Source organism: Perca flavescens, chromosome 5 (genome assembly GCF_004354835.1).
Source record: "Perca flavescens isolate YP-PL-M2 chromosome 5, PFLA_1.0, whole genome shotgun sequence".
NCBI lineage: Eukaryota > Metazoa > Chordata > Actinopteri > Perciformes > Percidae > Perca > Perca flavescens.
The window spans coordinates 13,388,462-13,413,824 of record NC_041335.1 but is presented as its reverse complement, the minus strand read 5'-3'; the positions used below and the strand labels follow the sequence as shown (position 1 = coordinate 13,413,824).

Below are 25,363 nucleotides of genomic sequence, written 5' to 3'. Positions count from 1 at the left end.
TCCCAGAGGAGGGGTCAGAGGCTCTTAAAGAGGCCACAACCTGTTGTTTCTGTAGCTTCTCTGAACATGGACAAATATTCACAACAGAACCTGAAGCCAGAGCAGCAGAGGTTTTTTAGAACCAGGAATCTCTTTTCAGCCACGTGAGCATGGAGGGGGGAGGAGAAAGGAAGGAGAGGGTTAGAGGGGATATTTTCAGTGGAGTGCAGCACAAAGGCAGGGGAATTAGCTCAAATGGTAGAGCGCTCGCTTAGCATGCGAGAGGTAGCGGGATCGATGCCCGCATTCTCCACAACACTTTTAACTCTTTCCTCTCTCTACTTCTGAGATCAGTCTGCGTTCCGGCTGGAGAATTCAAACAATGAGCTCAAAGATTCAGATCACAAGATTTAAAATGTTAACCACAACAACAAACAGGAAGCATCCTATACATAAATACAGGAATTAATAAATAAATAATGCATAAATAAATAAAATAGATACATTCTGAAACAAATAAATGCATAAATAAATGTATAAATGAACTCCAGTATAAAAAGAAATGCATCTTTTCCACTCTGACAGCAGGAGTTACTTTTTACTCAGATTCACATTTTACATATAGAATCTATGATCATCTTATGAAATATAATGTATTTGTACAGCTTAATGCTGGTATATAGTAGCATGTAGGCTTTACACAGAGCCTATGTGAGTGGCCTACGCCGTTGTAGGGATTTATACTTGTGCGCTGATGTGCAGCAGCAGTGGCAGCAAAAACTGTCCTGTCCTGTTAGTAGTGTCCTGTACACTGTCTTGTGACTCCATGACTGTCCCGGGACAGTCAGACACTGTCCTGTACACCAGGGGTTCTTAACCTTTTTGACCTCGAGGCCCAATTTTTATAGTACAAAGTGGCCCGGGTGACAAGTGACTGGTTTCCAAGATGGCTCCTGCAAGTAAACATGAAGGTGACTGTCTTTATAATCTCTCTTTTTAATAAACTATCTGTACACTTACAATGTTGTCAATGCTTCGGTTCACATTTAGGGACACTCATTATGCTAACGTTATGGTGTGGTGATATTTTGAGCCTTTTTAGTGGTATTAAATAACGATTTAATTTGAGTGTCCCCATGCCCCAAATACTAGCATTGTAAGCTAACCAGTGGTCCACGGTAGCCTCGTCAAAGCTCCAAACTCATTCGATTAGCATTAAAACATGTCCCAGAGAGCGACAGAGTAGGTACACATCAGTTAATAAACCCCTAGGTTCGTTTTGCACCGGAATTGTCCTTTAACAAGCAAAAACCTTGTCAGATAAAATGACATGATAAAATGGGATCATCACAAAGAATTTTATTAAACGTTTATATAAACCTGCACACATACTGTATCAAGACACCGAACAGGCTGATAATTCATGGACCAAATCAAGCTGTGACAAGAAAAAATTTCAAGGATCAAGTCAGGCTTTTTAATAATAATAAAAAAAGACCAATAGTAGGATTTTACTTAAAATAAATTTTACATATATATATATATATATATATATATATATATATATATATATATATATATATATATATATAAATCATTCAATCAATAAAAAGGGGGTGATAAAATAAATGCATTCAAATAATATAAATCTATAAATATAAATAAATAAACTGTAAATGAAAGTGAAATAAAGTGCAAATGAAACTAGCCTTATAATCTGCAAAGCCATTTGAAAATTGGTTCAGCAGTCTCCATATTTGCATGGCAGAACCAGAAGAATCTTTATATCTGTAACAAATGAACAATGACACAAATAATAACAACAATTAACAACAATAATACAAATCCCTTTTTATCTTCACCTCTTAATGAGATACTTGGGCCTGCCTCTGAGACATAATCAGATCCAGTCTGGGTGGAATGGGAGAAAGGCTCACTCTCAGAGTAGCCTCCACTGTTGCTCTGAGTCTGTTTCGGGCTTTGGTCTTAGTTGTGGCCACAATGGAGAATCCTGATTCACACAGGTGAATGGGAATGGGAGGAGTTTCACAGCTCTCAGTGCAAGACATGGGTACTCATTTGAGACAGCAATCCAGAAGGAGCCCAGGTCCAGTTTGCCCCACTGCAGCTTTAAAGTGATGTCAGTGGAAACTTCCAGAAGCTGGGATTCCAGGTGTGAGGGCAAAGCAATATCATTTGCAGTGGAATCCACTGAAAATGGGTCCAAAATCCACATGTTTCCCTCTCTGAGATCCTCAGGAAAGTAGTCACCAAATTTCTCTGCCAGTTGTGAGAGGTGCTGGGAGACTGAGTCACTGATCTTCACCTGAGGGTAGTTTTCCAAAATGTCAGAAAAAAGTGGAAACATGTCCATCCTCTTTTCCTGGGCCCTCTTGGGCCGCAAAGCAAGTTTCCTCTTGAAAGCTTCAACTTTGTCTGCAACACAAAATATGTTGCTGTTTCTTCCTTGAAGTGAGGGTTCAGTAGTGAAAAAATGTCACAAAGGTAGGCAAGTTTTGCTGTGAACATTGTGTCAGCATAGTAATGTGCAAGATGAGATTTTTTCTCAGTGAGAAAAGAGAACACCTCATTCCTCAGTTCAAACAAACGATTGAGGACCAGTCCTCTTGAGAGCCATCTCACTTCACTGTGATATAGCAGCTGGACATGATCTGCTTCTATGTCCTCACAAAGCTTAGCAAAACATCTGGAGTTCACAGCATTGTTTTTAATAAAGTTTATGGTTTCCACACTTACATCCATCACCTGGTGGAGATCTGGTGACATCTTTTTTTCTGCAAGGCTTTCACGGTGGAGAAAACAGTGTGTCCATTTAGCTTCTGGTGCACGATCAAGTATCTGTCTAATGACACCATGATGCCTGCCAGTCATTGATGCGCCACCATCACTGCACACCCCGACACAGTTCTGCCAGTCCAGACTGTTCTCAGTGAAGTAGTTATCCATGCAGCGGAAACATTCCTGAGCCGTAGTTCGTGTTGGTAGCTCTCTACAAAACAGTATCTCTTCGTGCAAACTACTGTCCCAGCGATAGTGAACAAAAACTAGCAGCAGTGCAGCATTCGTGACATCCGTGGACTCGTCTGATTGCAAAGAAAAAAAAGGGCTACTTTTTATTCTTTCTGTAAGTTGATGCTGTATGTCTGAGGCCATGTCCGCGATACGGTGACTCACAGTGTCGTTTGAGAGTGGGATGGTCAGCAGCTTTTTTGCAGCGGTCTCTCTGATTAGCTCACGGCACATATCAACAGTGGCAAGCAGAACCAACTCCTCCGCTATGGTGAATGCTTTCTTACTCTGTGCCACTTACAATGCACATTTAGAGTTGCTTGTCAGTGACACAACAGACCTTTTCTGCGTCTGCAGCTCACTTTCCTTCCTCTTAAAATATTCCACCGGCTTTCCCACGAGCATCAGGTGCTTGGTCTCTAGATGCCGCTGTAGTTTTGAGGGCTTCGTTGGACAGCATTAGCGCACACTCCACACACTGGGCTTTTGGCACTGCCTCTGTTCCTCCATTTTACGAAACTGTATTTAATGAAGTCGAGATTGTATTTCCGCAAAAACTTTGTCTTTTGGGTGGGGGTGTTCGTCTTCATTTTTTCTTTTTAAAAACTTCTCAATTTTTGCTGCAAAGTCTTCTTCTCTGTGTATTGGCGCTTTTTAAACAACTGAGTGATGCATTACTGCCAACACATGGTCGGAAGCTGCACACAGTCCCGCGGCTAGTGATGGTCAAATGAAGCTTCGCAAACCAGTGTCTTTACTTTCTGAGCTCACTAGATGGTGCTCTCGTTCAACAAAGGGTTTGAAAACCCATTGAATTGCCATTCATTTAACCTTTTTCTTTGAACAGAGAGCGCCATCTAGTGAGCTCAGAAAGTAAAGACACTGGTTCGCGAAGCTTCATTTGACCATCACTACCCGCGGCCCTTGTAGCCCACAGGTGCAAAACTGAAAGTTTTTTGCGGCCCTCTAGGGGGCGCTGGCGGCCCAAGTTTATTGTTAAGAATCACTGCTGTACACTGTCCTGTGACTCCAAGACACTGTCCTGTGACTCCATGACTGTCCCGGGACAGTCAAACACTGTCCTCTACACTGTCCTGTGACTCCAAGACACTGTCCCGGGACAGTCAGACATTGTCCTGTACACTGTCCTGTGACTCCATGACTCAGACACTGTCCTGTGACTCCATGACTGTCCCGGGACAGTCAGACACTGTCCTGTACACTGTCTTGTGACTCCAAGACACTGTCTTATTACTTCATGACTGTCTCGGGACGGTCAGACACTGTCCTGTACGCTGTCCTGTGACTCCCAGACACTGTCCTATGACTCCATGACTGTCCCGTGACAGAGAGAGAGAGTGAGAGAGAGTTTTCCAGTTTCAGTTCCCAAAGTGTTTTGTTCTTATCATGTTCATGTTTCTAAGGATTAAAATGTGTTCTCCAAAACTGTCCAGTTGTCAGTTTTATTTTTTTGTTATAGTCTGCATATCTCATGGATGGATAGGCCCACAGATAGGCTAGCCTAAACAAATGTTATAGCCTATGACTTAAACAGACTTGGTAAGATGCCTAATTATTTTCAAATTTGCCTATAATAATCATCTAAAAAAATCCAATTATTATTTATTTTTTCAAAGTTGAGCTGGCACAAGGAATTTCATTACTTATAATTCCCTTCATGAGTACATGACAATAAACTACTTGCTCAGTGTCTGCGTGTCACAGGACAGTGTACTGGACAGTGTCTGACTGTCCCGGGACAGTCATGGAGTCACAGGACAGTGTCTTGGAGTCGCAGGACACTGTACAGGACAGTGTCTGACTGTCCCGGGACAGTCATGGAGTCACAAGACAGTGTACAGGACACTACTAACAGGACAGGACAGTTTTTGCTGCCACTGCTGCTGCACATCAGCGCACAAGTATAAATCCCTACAACGGCGTAGGCCACTCACATAGGCTCTGTGTAAAGCCTACATGCTACTATATACCAGCATTAAGCTGTACAAATACATTATATTTCATAAGATGATCATAGATTCTATATGTAAAATGTGAATCTGAGTAAAAAGTAACTCCTGCTGTCAGAGTGGAAAAGATGCATTTCTTTTTATACTGGAGTTCATTTATACATTTATTTATGCATTTATTTGTTTCAGAATGTATCTATTTTATTTATTTATGCATTATTTATTTATTAATTCCTGTATTTATGTATAGGATGCTTCCTGTTTGTTGTTGTGGTTAACATTTTAAATCTTGTGATCTGAATCTTTGAGCTCATTGTTTGAATTCTCCAGCCGGAACGCAGACTGATCTCAGAAGTAGAGAGAGGAAAGAGTTAAAAGTGTTGTGGAGAATGCGGGCATCGATCCCGCTACCTCTCGCATGCTAAGCGAGCGCTCTACCATTTGAGCTAATTCCCCTGCCTTTGTGCTGCACTCCACTGAAAATATCCCCTCTAACCCTCTCCTTCCTTTCTCCTCCCCCCTCCATGCTCACGTGGCTGAAAAGAGATTCCTGGTTCTAAAAAACCTCTGCTGCTCTGGCTTCAGGTTCTGTTGTGAATATTTGTCCATGTTCAGAGAAGCTACAGAAACAACAGGTCGTGGCCTCTTTAAGAGCCTCTGACCCCTCCTCTGGGATCCCCCCCTCTGAGGGGCTGGGTCTTCCCAGTTTTAATTCACTCCCATTGGACAGAGGATGACCTGTCACTTTGCAGCTGTGCTCTCTCATTGGCTGGGACAAAGAGTTCCTGTGTTGATTCAAAGCAAGGTGCCTTTAATACCACTAAAAAGGCTCAAAATATCACCACACCATAACGTTAGCATAATGAGTGTCCCTAAATGTGAACCGAAGCATTGACAACATTGTAAGTGTACAGATAGTTTATTAAAAAGAGAGATTATAAAGACAGTCACCTTCATGTTTACTTGCAGGAGCCATCTTGGAAACCAGTAACTTGTCACCCGGGCCACTTTGTACTATAAAAATTGGGCCTCGAGGTCAAAAAGGTTAAGAACCCCTGGTGTACAAGACAGTGTCTGACTGTCCCGGGACAGTCATGGAGTCACAGGACAGTGTCTTGGAATGAGTAGAAGGGAATGCGACGCTGCCTAGCCACAGCCAAGTGGACCAATCACAGCGACATTGTACATTTAGGCTACGGTGTAGGGTACGGCAGTGTAGGGTCCGTATCTACACGAACATACGCACATAACATTTGAGTTCCCCTGCATTTACAGCAAACACTCTTCCAATAAATTCCCTCCTGCTGTGTTAAAATGTGACTCTTCTTCAGATTTTGATTTATCATGATTGTGAAAAAGAAAATTTCTTCACAAAACTGGACTGACCAGATTCCTCTTGTTTCGTAAATGAGGTCAAATCTTAGACAATCTCTCTCTAAATTCTAAGCGGCTAATAATAATAAAACACAAAAACATCAAAACATTGGGATTGGTGTTTCTCATTTTATCTTCCTTAAACAAAGTTTAGGAGACAAAACATTTGCAGTGGAAACACCAGCAGGAGGAGTTTGTATAAACTTCTTCAATGCATACTGTCAGCAGCACAGAGAACAAATGGTTTTCAGCAGACAGACTGATGGACACTAGAGCTGTCAATCCTCCTCTATAATACTATTCGTATTCCATTTGAGATTTTTTTTAATATTCGAATAATATTTTCAAATATTTAATGCTCAAAATGCAGCCTGTTAAATATGTTCTACACTACTCAGGCTTATGCATTGTCGATGCCACTACAAGCATGTGGTTGTTGTTACACATTCTGTCCACTAGAGGGACATCCATCAGCCTTGTCTTGAGGCGACCTGCACGCCACTTTGTTTACATTCATTTTCCACCACGAGCACACTAGCCTCGTGAGACCGTCCTGATCTCGCAAGCTCCAGTTTTCCACTCGCAGATCAGTCTGGCATCTTGAGGCAGAGAAAATTTGGAGCCGTTAGACAAACGACCGGGCCAATCAGCGTTGGTTTTGAGGTGGGTTAGGTGGTGATAGACCGATGGTTTATCCAATCAGCTAACCAGTATTATCAGCCAGCGGTAGCCCTAATTCTGTTAGCTGCTCGCTAATGCTTTTTTTCTCTTGGATACTTCTTTTGGAATATGGTCCGGGAACCTGAAATGGTGACTTTTATTCCTAAATTCTCGTTACACAAATGGCAAATATCCTTTACCGACGTGTTGCTTGCATGCTGAGCTTACGAGCTATGCTTTGCCTGCAGCAGCAGGGGCGGGCTTGTGGTTGTATTTTCATACGCTTTGTGGATCTGATGGTTGATTTGGCCCGTCTATCACCAACATAGGTGATAGACAGATGGTTCATCCAATCAAATAACCAGTATTCCGCCCCTTTCATTATTCAATGGTATACTAAAAATCCATGTGAAAAAAATTACTTCTCACTGTTCTCAGGTCAAATATTTATGGAATTAAAATGCGATTAATTTCGATTAATTAATTACAAAGCCTGTAATTAATTAGATTAATTTTTTTAATCGAGTCCCGGCCCTAATATTTATATAAAAAAAGTCACATTCAAATAGTAATTTCAACATTCGAATAGTATGGATTTTTTTTCGGTATTCGTTCCAACAGCCCTAATGGACACACTGTAATAACACTCACATGTTGAGGGTCTGTGGTGTCCAGTGTCAGTAGTTGTGTCTCCAGCTCTTCTGTCTCTCTCTCTTTCTTCCTGCTCTCGTCTGTCTGTCTGTCCATCTGTCTTTTTGTCTCGTCAGCTTCGTCTCTCAGCTGTTCCAGGACAGACAGTTTACTGAAGAGACAACACAGCACCTCCTGCTGAATTGATAAAAACGTCAATTCAGACACGGCTGAAAACAGCATCGAAACTATGTTTTTCAGGTGAAAGATAATTAAAAGGTTCCCTGTGAAGTTTGAATGTAAACTAAAAAGTTAATTTTAGATTTAGATTCACTCCACAGAAAACCTTTATTCTTTTGTATATTGTAATTTACAGTTAATATTGTTTTTAAAAACATGGCAGTCAAAAATAAGCCTATGTTTAGACGGAAATGATCTGAAGAGAAAACGCAAAAGTGGCGTTCTCACTTTTAATTCCGTGTTTAGATGAGAGTTTTGAGGGGGGAAATCTGTGTGCATATGGTGATGCAAAAGTGTGTGACATTCGATGTAGTATGCATGCCAGGCGGCTAGCCTGATAAGCCACAGCACATCACCCACGGGAGCACTACCAATACCCTGAGCGTCGCAGCCCTTCAGCCGCTGCTTGAGAGCGAGAGGCAGTGGGCAGAGGAGGCTGAAGCAGACCCTCCTCTGCCTGCTGGCCGCTGCCACTTGCTCTCTGTCTTTCTCTTCATCCACAATGTTGTAGCCTACTCTGGCTCAAATGAATAGCCATATGGTCATCAACTATAACAACCTTATCCACATTGTCGAAATCATTTAAATATTGAGCCATTACATTGAAAATCTTTTAGATTAGCCTATAATTTCTGTAGCCTACTCCGTAACAACAGACTACCTGGACGCCGTTTTCTCGTCTCTCTCCACACCGCTGTCTTCAGACTTTTGTGTTTTTAACCTTTAGACCAGGGGTCACCAACACGGTGCCCGCGGGCACCAGGTAGCCCCCAAGGACCACATGAGTAGCCCTCAGGCCTGTTCTAAAAATAAAAATTGAATATTGATATTATCTGTTTCCCATCTTGTTAAGTCATTGTTGATAATTATTGTGAGAAATCATGAACATGATCAGTGTCTTCACATAGATGAGTGTCATTAATCATTAATAATCATATATAACTAAAGGCAAACTGAGCACATTTGTCATTTCAGAAGAGTGTATCAAACTGGTAGCCCTTCGTATGCTCTCAGTTTCAAAAAGGTTGGTGACCCGGTAATGCGATGGTGGAGTGTTTTTAAGATTTCCACTCTGGAGGTTGGTTTCACCTTTTTGCGTGTCGCAGTCGGCGTATAAACAAAAGGCACATCCAACAAAATATTTTTTCGTTTTCACCCGCGAGCGTCATCGTGTATACAGGGCATAAGACAGCAGCACAGACCTCTTTGATGAAAAGACGTAAATATAACAATTATTACTAGTCTCGAATTGCCAGACCTGTTTCCACAGCGCTGTTTCAGCGATGGAGCATATACACCACCTATCTATTCTGGGATAGGGGAAAAAAACGCTTTGGTTTGTTTGTATTTTCTTCGCTTAGCCCCGATAGTAGGGAAAGCGAGAAGGGAGGGACATTGTATGTCAGGATTATCCCAGCATTAAGCCTGACTACAATTATCCATCAGGTATGGGAAACTCAAAACTCAAAACTACCTGTCGTGATTTGGTTTCCTCGGGCACTCTGTGTTCAGCTACTGTCTGCAGCTCTGTCTGATGGGTCAACTGCAGGTCAACTTCAGCTTCACACACACACACACACACACACACAAACACACACACAATAAAACAACATTTAGAATATTGATAAATACACTTAGTTTACAGTCTGAAAAGCTATGACACCAAATATTCTGGTGCCGTTCTGGGAGGGGATCTGGGATTACTCCCAGCTGTTCTGTAGACATCATAACATTTAATACTGGAAACAGCTGACGAGGTGGCCGAGTGGTTAAGGCGATGGACTGCTAATCCATTGTGCTCTGCACGCGTGGGTTCGAATCCCATCCTCGTCGAATTAATATATTCTTTCATAACTACTTGTCAAAAAAGAGGACTTTCTAAATTATAACAAATCTCTTTGAAACAATAGAATGTTTTACACGTTGTATTTTTTTATCCATTATCATCTGTCTCTGTGTTCTAAGGAGCCCGTCTGCTTTACTTCACCTTTATGTTCCCTTGGAAGAGTTGTGTTAAGTTACTGCTGGTAAAGCCCCGTATCTACTTGTGATCCGATCACTTGGATCGAATTTTAATACCAGGTGGAAACAGTAATGTCTTCTTAAATTCAACCATATTTGCCTCTGACCACAAACAGAGGAAAAAATAATTATTGTGGAGAATGCGGGCATCGATCCCGCTACCTCTCACAGCGAGCGCTCTACCATTTCAGCTAATTCCCCTGTAAAATGCAAAGGTGCTCACCACTGACTGTATTGTAAGACTCAACAGCGTATCTCCTGCCCTCCCAGAGCACCAACCAAACTCACCTAATGTATGGCTGTTCTGCAGGCAATTTGTCTCTCACCACAGGAGACCAAAGAAGTCTTTAAAGCAGAAATCTTTCCGTCCTTACCTTTACTCTGCTCTGTTTTGCAGTCTTCCAGAAAGGGGTGTGACGTTCCCATGTCAGTGTGAAGGTCTGAACCCTCCTGTGTCTGCAGGGAGGGGGATGAGGAGGAGTTTTGGGGAGCGGAGGTGATGGTGTTCCTGATGTGTCGAGCCTTGCCGATGTATGGACTCTCAGCCACAGAGTCCACAATGACTACATCCTGATGACACAGGTGTTGGGGACCAAGAAGCTGGTTAAACCTGATTTAACCAAAAGGCCTCAGATTGAGCTGACCAGAGAGACACAGGAATCGTGGCCTGTATGTAAACTCCAAAGCCTGGTTAATTCACACCTCTATGCGAAAGTCCCAGCCAGAAGGGACAAGCCTCACAGCTGGCAGGAAGTCAAAGAACTACAAGATTGTAGTCTTCAAACTTTCAAGAGTTTTGAGTCTTCCTATTGGTTCAGCGGCACCATAAACACAGCATGCAGTCTTGACCTATAAATAAGCTTGATCACCCAAAATCCTGTTGTCTTCACTTGCAACTAACGTTGCTGACAGGAGGCACGCAAGCGCTTGTGCTGAACTTCCATTTTCTGGAGAAAGTGGATTTTATTTCGGTGGATCCTTGAAAACGCACCAGTGTTTTCATATCTGCAGTGAGAAGGAAACAACGTTTTTCTTCTCAAAATCAACTAAACTTGCCCCCTTGCTGCCTTTTTGGAGGGAAGTTTCTCCGTGGCTGCTGACGAGCGCCAGGGACCCGCTCTGTTTAATTTCTGTGGAAATCTATGGACAGGAATAAACGGACTGAACACACCCGTAAGAAGGCTTACGTCTGGGCAGAGATAAGTACTGTGTTTTATTAATGAGCAAAGGGTTTGCTACCGCTTGTGCCATTAATGTGATCTGATTGTAATCATGTAATGGTCCATATATGATTATTAATCTGTTTTCTGTGAATGTATCAATAGATCATGGTACTGTTGATGTTGTGTTAAGTAGCTGGGTATAACTGTAAGCGCTACCTGCTAAACCACTCCTTTCACGGAGTTTAGTTACTGTCTGCGAGATAATTGCGGTGAATCAGCTGTTAGCCACTGGAGTGGTTATAATGACCAAAGTTTCCCTTGGTAAATCAAAAGTCTCAGTCTGTCCTAACTACACGTGGGGTCCAGACCTGGGTGGCTGAGGGAGCTGGCCATTATCGATAACTAAGATCAGAGTATTTTCCTCCTTTATTCTGTTCCTTTTACTAACACACACGGACACAAGCTAGCCATGTAGCTCCCGAGCTAACGCTGCTAGTTTAACCACGTGGGGTTGCCTAGCTACCCCCCTTTACCTGTTCAACCCCTCCTCATGCACCCAGCACCACTATCGCCCTCTTAAGGCTAAATAGTTATGTGCAGCTCACAGGAGTAGCCATTTTTGGAGTTGTTTTTGTGTTAGAACTACACTTCGACCCCGCCCCTCCTCTTTCACTCACTCTCTCACACACACACACACACGCACACACACAAGGACACAGACGTGTCCGTGCTGCCTTGTTTTTGCTTTGTTTTTGGTTGTGATATTGTAAAAAGGTATAGAAGTTTATTATTGAAGGATTATTGATTAGCTACTGATAATTGTGACGTTAATAAATCATATTATACTTAATTAGCAGTTGCTTGTGATTATTTGTGTACTTGTTGTAATAATTGCTGGCTAAAAAGGTCCGTGCTCGAAATCACCCCTTCCTTTGTTTCCTTTTAAAAGATTTTCACAGAAATGAGACTGTTCCACAGTTTGATTATTGGTCCCTGACTTGCAGGGTGGTGCCCTGTTTTGATTGTTGGTCGATTTGATAAAGTTATTAATAACCATATTCCTAACTTTACTAATATTGATAAAACATCTTTTGATAATTTGCCAATGATCAAATCTGTACCCTATGGGAATCCAACACAGGCGAGGGAAACACTCAAACACCCATTCAGACTGGATATCCTGATAAAGGAAATCTAAATAAATTATGCATTTATAAGTTGTACATTTATATAATAAAAATAAAGATCATCCAATATATTGTTATCTGAGCTGTATCAACAAAAAAATCCAGTATTTGACCAGACATACAGTCTGAAATATGTGTGTTATTGTTACCTGTACGCTGCAGGGGGGCAAAGGGTTAAGTTTAGCATCTATCTTGTAGAAAGTCAACTCCTGCTCCAGCTCATACAGTCTGTGTAAGGCTCTGGTCAGCTCAGCTGTTGTCTTTTCCAACTGAAGACACAGAAAAGTTTTATTGTAAAAGAAGCTACAGAAAGTCTTGGGTTTGTTTTAACAGCAGAATTTTTTTTTACACACACAGCAAACCGAAACTGATTCAAAAACAGTCAAATGAGAGAGTAAAAAGTGCAGTTTCTTTATGTCTGTTTCTAGGTCATATTCAATGTCTAAGAACATTCACTTTAATAGTGAGCATGTTTTTAGAATTGAATAACATGCTCAACACTGCAGGTCAAAACACACTAAATATGGCTGACAATTTCACACACACACACACACGCGCGCACACGCGCAAACACGGACACACACAAACACACACACACACACACACACACACTGCTCAATGTGAAGCTACCTGGGGTCACACAGCAGGAGTCTGAGGGAGCTAGGGATGATGACAGATTGAATGTTAATGTGATGTCACCTGATAGACCACGCCCAGCAGAGAGAGAGGAGGGTGGGGCTAGATGTACAAGACAGGTGAAGAAGAAGAAGAAGCAGAAACAGGACAAGTACAGTTATTATCTCCACCAGGTGTAAGCCTAGAGGGGATCATGCTTTCGGTCTTACGTGTGTGTGTGTGTGTGTGTGTGTGTGTGTGTGTATCTGTCTGTCTGCTAATCTTGCATATTTCTGGACCCATCAGCCTAATACTTTTGGTGCACATTTAATGCTGTATGCTCAAGGACCTGTCGTGGTTGCAGTGATTCACAATAAAAAGAAAAACTATTTTATTGACTGCTTTGTTTTATACGATCGGTGACTGCTGACTCCCCACTCTTTTTTAACCTACACAAGCCACCAATGTGAATTTATGTATCGGTGTAAAACCACATCTCTATTTCATAAATAAGAAAAAAGCCTAATGATTCTCCCTGTCTGACACTGCGCCACCTGGAGTATGTGTGGAGGCCGGAACATCAGATATCTGTGAGGCTTTTTTTCTTTTAAACGCCATTAATCAGTCATTTGTGGTAAATATCAGTGTGTGATTGATGTCCCTCCTACAGTGAACAGTTGTTTTTCACTCTACCTTCAGCAGAGAGGAAACGACTGAAGGAGAAGAAGAAGAAAACAGGACAGCTCTGTAGAAAAGCTGCAGGAAACGACAGAGAAGAAGAAGAGAGACAGGCAGGAGGACTTTAGAGGTCAGAGATCAAACACCATTTCTCAGTCTGTCCCAATGCTGGAAAAATATACAGTAGATAGATGTGTGTGTGTGTGTGTGTGTGTGTGTGTGTGTGTGTGTGTGTGTGTGTGTGTGTGTGTGTGTGTGTGTGTGTGTGTGTGTGTGTGTGTGTGTGTGGGCTGTCAACGAATATTAAAAATTTGAATATATATTTGAATAGTAAAAAGTAACAGACACTCGAATATGAAAATGTATATTCAAGGAGAGGGAGAAAACGGCAATACCGCTTCTGCCATTCTACAATAGTTCATGGGCCTGGGCTGCTGCTGCCTAAACGTTCAGCTTCATGTCTGATTAAGCCCAGCTGGTTGGGACGAGGTAAGAGAATTCACAGCGAGCAAGTGGGCGTGTTGATGACGTTCTATCATGCGGCTGCTGGTACCGTAAACAAACAGCGAGGGCAAAGAGGACGGCACAAAGACGCTAATATCTTTAACTGCAGAGACAATGAGAAATCTGTCGGTAAGAGCCGACACCAAACTCGTTGGACATATTAATGGAACGGCAAGAGACTCGGTTGTTTATGACCATATTACGAACGGCTCCGTGAGTGCTGAGTAATCCACGTCACGTCTACTTCCTGCACACTCCAGAGAGAGAGGGAGAAAGGACTAACGTTACGCATGTATATATTTTAAAATACATCCTTATGTTCATATAAATATACCTACACAAGTAGTTTTGTCTCCGTGGTGTTGGTTTGCCGTCTTATGGACATAATGCGCAAAATAGATATTTGAATATATTCAAACCTCTGTGTTTTTTTAGAACGAATATTCAAACGTCATTTTTGGCCAGTTTTGACAGCCCTAATGTGTGTGTGTGTGTGTGTGTGTGTGTGTGTGTGTGTGTGTGTGTGTGTGTGTGTGTGTGTGTGTGTGTGTGTCCTACCAGCTGACTCTTGGTATGTAGCTCCTGCTCCCGCAGTGTGTGTGTGTGACGTTGTGTTTCTGTGTGAGCAGTCAGTGTTTGGTTTGTCTCCTCCTGCTGCTTGATTCGAGTCACTGCAGCCAGCTGCTCCCTCTGCAGCCTGCTCAGCTCTGATTGGCTGCTGTCCACCTCCTGCTGCAGACGCTCCAGCTCCTCTGATCACAAACAACAACAAGAAAAACAGTCATCAGATATTTTAAGTTTTTTTGCATATTTGTATGATAATAAATGACGTACCGGCGCTAAAGCGTTGGTGGGCGTCTCTTCTCTCATCCTGGGTGATTGGCAGGTCATCCAGCCTGTCCAGAGTCCTGACGTGGTAGAGCAGAAAGAAGCGGGAGTGTGGCAGCGAGGAGGCGGGGTTTCCTGATACCGACAGCTCTGATAGGCTGCTCAGAGATCGCAGTCTGGATACTTCGTACAGCTGATAAGACAAGATACAGATAACTGAAACCATTTTTTCTGATAATCAATAAAAAGTTTAAGTCATTTAACAAACAATGTTATCAACTAGTCTAAAATTGTCTGTTTCTATATTTTATATCTCAGTAAATTAATCTTTGGGGTGGTTTCGGACTGTTGGTCGGACAGAAAAAGACATTTGAAAATGTTAGACTTAGACAAATATGTTTTACTGTTGTTTGAAAGAAATAATCAAGAGATGAAATACAGGGTTTCTCGCAGTTGTTTTTTAGGGAGAGGTGCCTCATATTGCCTAAAGTATGCCGCTAACAGCAGAATAAATTATTACATATTCATGAAATATTATATTAGTCATATTAATCTTTAGGGAAAATGAGCAATAAGGCTACTTACAACAAATAAGGCCACATATTTAATGATTGGGGTGTTTAAATTTGTCATCTGGTAACTACAGTGATACCCAAACGTGCAGGGTCTTATTCATCACATTATAAATTAAAACAGAACTTTATTCATCCTGAAAGGAATTTATTGTGCAGAAGTTTCAGTACAGAAAGTAGGGAAGAGTAAAAAAAACACGTTAATAGTTATCGGTAAGATGATACATTCAGTTTACAATAAATGAATAAAGCAGCATGTAACAGTCAGGTCAGAAAAAACAAGATGGAAAAGTTGAGACTATTAGCTCCATCAGTCATCTGCTGTGATCAGACAGGTAAATTGCAGTCCTACTCAGTTTGAAAAAATAACTACCATTTATTTAGCTCTGAACGCAATCTTTCATCCACACACACACACACACACACACACACACACACACACACACACACACACACACACACACACACACACACACACACACACACACACACACACACAGTTGACCTGTACTCACAGATGTGATGAGGTTGTGTTGCAGGTGGAGTGTGTGTAGCGAGTGCAGTTTCTTCGGCAGCCACACAGGAATGTGGTTGATCCTGTTGTGGGACAAGTTCAGATGCTGCAGACTGGACATGAGCTCCAGTCCTTCAATCCGCCTACACACACACACACACACACACACACACACACACACACACACACACACACACACACACACACACACACACACACAGACACACAACGTTACATTGTGTTGTTGCATAGTTTGTGCAGAAATGTGCACAAAGGAATGTGTTTATTTTGTGTTACAGAGGGACAACAGGGCAGTTTGCTTTATCTGACTGTTGACTAAAACAATTTATGAAGGTACACATGTTCCACTAAAACAAGTTCATTCCCGAGGCTATTTTGCAGAGGCACCGTTATTGCATTCGGCGCCCAAGATGAAGAAAAAAAAAGCCACAGCACGTTTTTCTTCTATACTGGAAAATTGTGTGGACTAGCCAGACCTTCCTCCACGCCACTGTGGAGGAAGGTCTGGCAATACAAGACTATAAAACAAATAACAAAACGTTAGGATATATTACTGTAATGGGCAAAAAGCAGTATTATGAGAAGCTAAGATGACCAGTGATAAAATAACACAATCATGAACGTAATTGTAATCAAATTAATTGAAAGGATGTTTGTGAATTCTAGTTACTCTGAAACTGTTCTCAATACTGTATGTGTGTGTGTGTGTGTGTGTGTGTGTGTGTGTGTGTGTGTGTGTGTACGTGCGTGCGTGAGTCTCACTGGATGTTGTTGTGGGCCAGCTGCAGCTCTCTCAGCTGTGTCAGAGCATTCAGTCTCTCCATGCTTTGGATCAAGTTGTGGTTCAAGTTTAAAACCTGCAGACGCTGACAGCCATGTAGGTTCTCTATGAACTGAAACACACAAACTGATAAAACCTCAACTCCACCAAAAGTAATAACAGCAGTGGTGGAAGAAGAATTCAGAAAATGCATTTTCCAGCTGATCCAAGAGGCTTTTTAAAGAGTTTAATTAATATGTATCTAACTCAACACATAAAGGAACACTTTATCACAAACATTCAAAATCAACACATCTGGAGATACATGCTTTTCACTGGACTGGAAGGGGAGGAAAAACTGCCATCTGAAATGTAACTAAAGCTGTCAGACAAATGTAGTGCAGGACAAAGTACAATATTTACCTCTAAGATGTAGTGGAGCAGAAGTAGAAAGTAGCAGAAAAGGGAAATATCAAGTAAAGTATCTTGAATTTGTACTTAAAGGGGTGATAGAATGCAAAACCGATTTTACCCTGTCATAGTTGAATAACGACAGTTCGGTGGGTAAATAGGACATACATAGAAGCTCAAAGTCCCACTGAGACCACTTTACTATGAAAATTTCATATTTTGAAACTGCCACTGAAAACGGGCGAATCCCAACAAAGCTGGAAGTTGACGTCAACCTCCCAAAAACCGGAACCTTTGTCAGCCCATGGGTGTATTAAGAGAACGGTCACGCCCCAACATTTACATTTACAGGCTACACAGCCTGCCTTCCTTCACACACCCCGACCTGCTCTGAGGTACTTGGAGCTCCGTCACGACTGGCAGCCCACAGCACTCCATACCCGCGCAAAGTCACCGGTTTTTGGATAATGGACTACTAAACTCTGGTGCTCTGACAGAGCTCCAGGGCCTGCAGCTCCCCTCTGCCTGCTAGCTAAATGCCCGGTGTGTGTGAGTGAGAGCACGGTCAGCGAGCTTGTTGCACCAGCAATCTGTTACCACAGGTTCCAGTTAATCTTTTAATGTGTGTAATTATAATGTGTTGAGTTATTTAAACAAACGATTGGGGAAATAAACGCCGCTTGTCCGCAAGTCTCATTGATAGAGCCTGCGGCTGGATGTAGCTCTATCAATGAGAGCTAGCTCCTCCTAGAATTCCTTTGAAATTCACAAATATTCATTAACTTGAAATCGGACACCATTGTTAGCTTTATAAGACATTTAGGGAGATGTTGTATAAGTGGCGTGATGAAATTCAAACTGTAAATATACAGAAATTACGCCAAAAATGAAGCTAACTATCCGTGATTTGTAGCTAGCTACACATAGCTACGATTGAAGGGACAGTCATAGCTAACGAAACCGCCACTGTTCACAAAAATTCATTAACTTGAAATCGGACACCGTTGTTAGCTTTATAAGACCTTTAGAGATATGTTGTATAAGTGGCGTGACAAAATTCAAACTGTAAATATAGCTAGTTATGCTGACGGCAAGATTAACTGGAACTGTTGTAAGAGATTGCTGGTGTAACAAGCTCGCTGACCGCGCTATCACTCTCACATACGGGCCATTTAGCTAGCAGGAAGAGGGGAGCTGCAGGCCCTGGAGCTCTGTCAGCGCAGCAGCGTTTGGTACATTAACCCCAAAACGGTGACTTTGCGCGGGTATGGAGTGCTGTGGGCTGCAAGCCGTAACGGAGCTCAATCAAGCTCAGAGCAGGCCGGGGTGTGTAAAGGAAGGCAAGCCGTGCAGCGAGGCAGCAACACAGGCAGCACCGGCAGCTGAACTCCGACACACAGTCTTACCAAATTTGCATTAAGCCATCAATTTTCGTAAAATGTCCCATATTTGAGCTTTATATAGTTGATTTCCCGCTTAAAAAAGTCTCAGAAGTGAATTTAATAACGTAATAGCCCGACAAACAATGTATAACTTTGCAGTGAGACCTGCTGTCGAGTCTCCCATGTGTTTCTATGTAGTTTGCTCAAACCAATCAGCACGTAGCTCATTCTGAATATTCATGAGCATATATTTGGAAGAAAAGCTCTTGTTCCAAATAGAGCCATATTCACAGGGTAGTTAAGGGCCTAATAAAATAGCATTCGGGCAATTTTCAGCCCAACCAATGTTACATACCCCATTAGGAGACCTTAAGGAACAGTGTAAAATACCTTATATAATCATTCTATCACCCCTTTAAGTACAGTATCTGAGTTGATGTACTAAGTTATATTCCACCATAAGTATAGCAGTCACAGCACTAGCAATGTCAACAGTAATACCAGTGGTATTGACTGTAATACTTGCAGTATCAATTTGTTCTGACCTTGATGCGTTTGTCTCCATTTGATGACAGATTTAGGGAACGAACCATTGCCAGAGACTGACAGCCAGTCTGCTTTAACAACAATGCCTCTGTAATATACCTGATACCTAAGAGGAGAGGAAGATGAGTTATTAAAAGCTGTGCCATTATATGCTATTAAAGCTTTGAGTCCAGGTTTTCTCCTCTACCTCCTCTGTTCCCCTGGGATTCTGCTCCTCCTCCTGTCTCCCTCTGCTCCTCCATCTGTGGACCAAAGAGCTGGAAAGGCGGAGGACAGACAAGAGGTTAGAAAATATGGTGATGCTGTATTTAAAGAGAGGATGGTGAGACTGGTAGGAAGACAGTCAAACAACCCTACCTTAACCATAACCTAATCCCAATTGTAAGTAATATAAGTGTTGGGTATTATTTAAATACATAAGACATAGTTAAATAAATACTCGTTAATAAATGTATGTATGCAACACATGTATCCATGAAATAAACATTCTAAAAAATGTCTTTCCCTTTTTCATTCTTTCCTTTTATGGCCCAAAATTGTTTGTAGTTTTAGTAACGTTAGTTAACTACACGAAAAAATGGCAAAAAGTAATTTAAATATAACGAAAAATGTAGTTACTAGCTAGCTAACTAACTAGGTTAGCTAGCTAACCAGCAGGATAACGTTACACTAACGTTGGTTTAATTACATGTATGCTAAGTCAGTTCATTAGCTAGGTAGCATAGCTACTCCTCAACACTAAACTAGCTAGTTTTTAAGGAGTTAGCTAACGTTAACCGGCTAGAGTCAACTAAAACACATAACCAGTAAACCATCGTACTGGGCAGACTGGGATGTTACACAGACTGACTGAACTAGCTAGCTAGTTTGTTAAGCTATCAATTATCTTTAGCCTGGTTAGCCGGACGGTTATTGGTAACTCTACCTTTGCTAGCGTTAGCCAGGTTAGGTTAGTTAATCCTCGGTCTCCATGGGAACCCGCTGATACAAACAGGTTGAAATAACGTTAGTTTATGTCGACGACTTGGAGGAAAACATTTGCTCGATTTAGAAACACGACGTGAGTGTGTTTCATAGCAGAAACAGAAAAAAAATGTTTTTATTAAAAATCCTTAGAGCCGTTAACTGTGAGCTCGAGCTGCAGGTGGATGCCGCATTCAGGTTCTCATTATAAACTCGGAATCTTCCCTTTTGTTCCAATACGTGTGCGGTATCTACGAGCAGTGGTGAAATCATAGGGTAAAATCATAGACTGTTAATACTAATAATATACAGTCTATGGGTAAAATGTAACTGAGTAACGTTAGTACGAAGATGTATTAAAGACACCTGAGGGGAAAACAATTTAAAATTACAAGAATAAAGTCGTAATATTAGGAGAATAAAGTCGTAATTGTACGAGAATAAAGTCATTATATTACGAAAATAATTTAGGCCTAATTAAATATACGTTACCAGAAACCTAAAACGAGTACGATAGCAGTCTAATGGCAGCCTCCTGTCAACCAGTTTATTTGACTAACGTTAACTGCTGTGCCCATCTGTAAATACTAAGGTTGTGCCATATTTTTTATCAACGTTAAAACTGTAATACGTGCTTGCTGACCAAACAAAGGTAAATCAAAGGTATGTTGCAGATTTGCTGCTCGTTATTTAACGCTATTTGCAAAAGATGTATGCAAAGCTAACTTAATGAACAACTTGATTCCTCTCATGTGGCTAAATAATAGGCTATTTTCCCAAAGTCATCCAAACCATGATTCTGTGTATGTGAGTATGACACAATTTGGATTGCCCGTAGATTTAACAGCGATCCTTGCATCTGTCAATTGCGTTGAAGTTCCTGATGCAGAAAAGCTATCACCTCATCCAAATCATAGACAGTATATAAGATCCAAATCAGTATGGTGTTTTCTTCTGAAGAGGCCCAATTCACTAATGTCTCTTCAAAGTCCGGATGCTTATGATAATATGGTGATTCTGGACTAAAATCACGAATATTTCCATATAGCTAAATCCGATTGCAAAGTAGGCCTATAATTCCTTAAGCATATATAACACCTTTTCCCCCGACTTTTCTCTCGTTAATTTGTAATGTGCACATAAATATATCTTACAGCTTACAGTTCATAAAATAAATAACCAATTTAAATCATCTGGCAATGTTATAGCAATGTATAGTGTTCCTCGGAACATGAGAAGTCTTTAAAGCTTTTTTTTAAATTTTTTTTTTTAACTTTACATAGTTAAAGAATGTCTGAAGTTCACCATAAACCTAATTTTTGCTGGGAAGAAACTGAAGAAATCTGGCCTTGTGACTATATGATGTTTGCCCAAAAGCTACAGCAATTTTATCACGTTATCAACTTCCTTGTTGCTCACTCTACATTCAAAAATACGACCATTCACTCTGTTATGGGGACCCTTATGATGATCAGACTCTTTAATGCAACATCATAATGTAGCACTGCTAGCTGTTTCTGCAATATGAGCCATCACTGGACAATAGTCTGCACTATGCACATTTATCTATTTATTACTTTATGTCACCTCCAACTGTGCAATATGTCATCTCTATTCATCTGCACCTTACTCATCTGTATGTCTGTGTATATATACTGTCTGTTTATATGGGTGTTTATTGTGTAGCCTAAGTATGTTTGTATTAGTACTATAATTATTATAACTAATTATAATTTTCCAATTTCTTATATACTTTCTGCATATTTTTCTCCTATGTCTATTTAATGGGTATTTGTGTTATTCTGATGTGTGTAATTTTTTTCTTTTGAGCTGCTGTAGCACAGGAATTTCCCAAGTGTGGGATTAATAAACTCTATTTTATCTTATCTTATCTTATTTGAAGGGCCTCTAGAAGCTCAACAGAGTTGGTATGTGTAAACACAAGAAAGATAGACACATGGTTTGTGATTTATAAAAAAAAAAAACATTATTTAAAGGCTAAAATGTTCATGTTTCAGAAAATATTCATCATATGCAGACTGCAGTAAATATACTAATACCACAGTATGGTATAGTAAGTATAATCATAAAAATGTAGTTTAATACAGTATAAAAATGTCCATTATGACTCTTATTATTAGATTACTCATGCATTCATGTAAAAGCAGGATTTTACTGTTGTAGTTGGTTGAGGTGGAGCTCATTTTAAAGTATTAACTTTGATTATTTTCATTATGGATTAATCTGCTGCTTATTTTCTCCATTAATACATTGTTTGGTTTGTAAAAATAGTGAGACATGGCGTCACAATTATCCAGAGCCCAAAGTGACACCTTCACAATGTTTGTTTTGTCCAACCAACAGTCCAAACCTCAACATTATTACTAATGCATCAGAATAGTGCATTGCAAAACATTATTAAAAGGAAGAACAATAATCATGTTTTTACATGAAAAATTACTTTAGTTTATAACAAAACATCAGATATTATAAACTTTGTATATGTTTTGTCTGTTTAAATCTTAGTTAGTGTAGTGGACTACAAGTAGAACGTGGCATAAAAAGAAAATACTCAAGTTAAGTACAAGTACCTCAAAATTGTAGTTAAGCAAGCCCAAAGGGCATAAATGATTCTGGTCCAAGGCCGGGGGAGGCATGCAAAGGTCTATGGAGCTGGAGTGGGTTGGATGAGGGCCCCTATTTGGAAAATGTTGTCCCCCTGTCCATAATTTTTGACAGCAGGCCTGTACAATACTTAGTTACATTCCACCACTGGTGACCATATTTTAGTGAAGTTTACATGCACTTCTGGAAGTACTCTAAATGTAGCAATGCCACAAGGTAAAAATACTCTGTTACAAGTAAAAAAGTCCTGCATTCAAAAACTTAACAGTCAAAATATACTTAAAATATCAAAAGCACTCATCATGCAGAGTGAGAAGGGGCTTTTGCTTTTATTTTTCATTGCAGAAGGGCTTAGTGATGTCTGATCTAGAATATATATATATAAATTCCATTTACTTAAATATTATTAATATTAATCCTATTGTTGGGGTTTTATTACTAATGCCTTTTAATGTTGCAGGTGGTTGAATTGAAGCCACTTTGCTCATCTATAGCAATGTATACTATTTAATTGATCATGTAAATCTTAATCTACAATGCAACTACAGCTGTTAGACAAATGTAGTGCAGTAAAACATGCCATATTTATCTACTGGATGAGTGGATCAGTCGCCTGTAGGTAAAGTGATGAAGCAGCAGAATATTTGTGGAACATTAAAAAGAAACGGGATCATTATGGAGCCACAAGCAGGATATAATGACCCAGTGTTCCCAGTGTAATGTATCAGTTACACACACTGCATTTATTTAACTTTTATTGGCATTTTATGAAATGATGACACAATTTGGAAAATAAGAAATAATATCCATTTCCATTTAAACTATGAGCTAACAAAACTCTCAAAACAATCTCTGAGTAGAGACAATTTCTTCTTCATATTTATGTTCACAACTCTGTGTAAACTCCCCTTATTATTAAATTAAAAAGAGCAGTGGAAATCTGGTCTGCTTAGTTATGATTAGTTAGGACAGCTTCCTAACTGCAGTTCCAGAGCAAAGTTTTCCAGATGGAGATTGTAGTCCAAACACTCGGGAGAACTACAGTCTGTCGGCACGAGCTCCACCAGCCCCTCTGAGTCCAGAGGAAAACGATACCTTCAAGGCAAAACATACCAGGTCAGAGTCACATCAAACTGGGAGAGGAAGAAGAAGAACGGCAGGTGAGAGAGTGGTAGAAAGACACTGACTTGAAGCCGTGGCTGAGCGTGACCTCTGACCCGCTGGCTCCCATCACCAGGTACTGCTTGTTTTTCTGTATATCAACACCACTGCAGGTGACCTTTTTTAACAGCTCCACCTCTGTACCGGCACTCACCGCTTCAAACTCTACAAGAGACGAGACGACGAGAGGAGACGTGACATAATGTGAAGGATTTTCAGGTAACAGTATGACATGATGTGACCGCTTCATTTCTGGCCAATCAGTGTGAGGCATGAGAAACTGATATTTCAATGTTTAACCTCCTGATGTGGATGGACGCATGGTGCGTCCATGGAACAGTTTTTTCAATGTCTCTATTAATATTTCAGCAATAATACAGCACAGAAATGTGGTTTGGATATTACCGGTATTGGCAGAATCTCCGCTTTTTGTGTCCTTTGTATTGGGAGATCATACATCACTCAAACGGCAAATTAGGAGAAAGGGAAGAGAGCATGTGACGCTCATCATCCGCCTCTCTGTGTATAATCGGTGGACTCTTTTTTCACAAGATATTTAAAGAATTTCAAAAAATGAACTTCAACTTTTTAGCTTTAGCCACATTATCTCTTTACGCATAGCTCTAGAACTAATTTGGGCCGCACTAGACATAAGCGAAGTTTGTTCTGAACATTTTCATGTGAAACAAATTGGGGTTAGCAGTTATATGCAAATACCCTTAAACAGTGAATTTAAGATGAAAAAAAAAAAAATTCGAGGAAATGCACTCAGACCTCAGTTGAGTTTGGTTCCAGTCTGAAAGCATCACACTGACAGGATGATTATATTTTATGTTATTTCACCTTTATCTGTGTTCTTCAGGACTTCAACTACGGTGGCTTTGTAGGTCATAAAGTCTCCTTCTGCGGCTGCAGACTTCACCGTCACTTTATAGGCTGCAGGGAGACAAACAGGACAATGAAAAATATCTTGTTATTTTGTGTGTGTAAGATAAGATAACATATAGGCCTACTTTGTCCCCAAGGGGAAATTTTGCTTGGGCAATAGAGCTACACAAAGCTGCAATCAACTTAAAACAATAAGTAGCCACAAGTCAGAACAGTGGTACACCAAGACAGTAATACTTTACCTACAACGAAAGATATGTAAATATACATATAAAAAAATACATAGGCATTATGAAAATGAGAAAAGGAATTCATAAAACCCATAAAACCATTAAACTTAATGGCTGAAACAAAATGCAACAGTAGCTAGGTTTGCATCCACTTGTCAATTGAATTTTCTGAAGTTCGCTAAAAACATTCACGCGAATAAAGCCAGTGAAAGTGTGTTTCGGCTTTAAAGAGAATAAAAACCTGTGTGTGATGAAGTCACATGCTGTTCTGAGGTCAAATTGGTATATTGAAGAGATTTGAGACATTTTAAGGTGTTTCCATTCATTTTCACAATGAATCGCACAACATACAAGCAAACATTTGCGAACAAAGTTTGCTAGCCAAAATGGATAGCAAATTTACCTACCTA

The 25,363-nt window shown here is 40.6% G+C and overlaps 2 protein-coding genes and 3 non-coding genes across 10 annotated transcripts in view; 2 read left to right on the top strand and 3 right to left on the bottom strand.

Annotated features, from left to right (window-relative positions):
- The window catches only part of cntrl (centriolin), a 60,862-nt gene extending 40,644 nt beyond the window's left edge, over positions 1–20,218 (bottom strand). For all 6 annotated transcript variants that reach the window (XR_003692556.1, XM_028577678.1, XM_028577681.1 and 3 more), the window contains exons 1-11: positions 20,013–20,218; positions 19,274–19,353; positions 19,086–19,192; positions 16,750–16,880; positions 15,968–16,109; positions 14,887–15,073; positions 14,611–14,804; positions 12,405–12,524; positions 10,280–10,475; positions 9,358–9,443; positions 7,665–7,841 (exon numbers count right to left, since the gene is read on the bottom strand). Coding sequence is in view for 5 of the 6 variants with exons in the window: in XM_028577678.1 (XP_028433479.1) it covers positions 7,665–7,841; positions 9,358–9,443; positions 10,280–10,475; positions 12,405–12,524; positions 14,611–14,804; positions 14,887–15,073; positions 15,968–16,109; positions 16,750–16,880; positions 19,086–19,192; positions 19,274–19,328 (1,395 nt within the window). In the remaining variant the exon portion in view is untranslated. The remainder of the gene's footprint in view (positions 1–7,664; positions 7,842–9,357; positions 9,444–10,279; positions 10,476–12,404; positions 12,525–14,610; positions 14,805–14,886; positions 15,074–15,967; positions 16,110–16,749; positions 16,881–19,085; positions 19,193–19,273; positions 19,354–20,012) is intronic.
- On the top strand, positions 220–292 carry trnaa-agc (transfer RNA alanine (anticodon AGC)). The gene has a single exon. It is a non-coding gene; the product is annotated as a tRNA-Ala (tRNA).
- trnaa-agc (transfer RNA alanine (anticodon AGC)) lies at positions 5,363–5,435 on the bottom strand. Its single transcript has one exon. It is a non-coding gene; the product is annotated as a tRNA-Ala (tRNA).
- Positions 9,635–9,716, top strand: trnas-gcu (transfer RNA serine (anticodon GCU)). The gene has a single exon. It is a non-coding gene; the product is annotated as a tRNA-Ser (tRNA).
- A 3,132-nt stretch (positions 20,219–23,350) lies between the features above and the next one.
- Positions 23,351–25,363, bottom strand: part of c5 (complement component 5) — a 33,687-nt gene continuing 31,674 nt past the window's right edge. The window contains exons 41-43 of the mRNA XM_028577622.1: positions 24,679–24,771; positions 23,862–24,000; positions 23,351–23,769 (exon numbers count right to left, since the gene is read on the bottom strand). Coding sequence (XP_028433423.1) covers positions 23,634–23,769; positions 23,862–24,000; positions 24,679–24,771 — 368 coding nt within the window. The 3' untranslated portion in view covers positions 23,351–23,633. The remainder of the gene's footprint in view (positions 23,770–23,861; positions 24,001–24,678; positions 24,772–25,363) is intronic.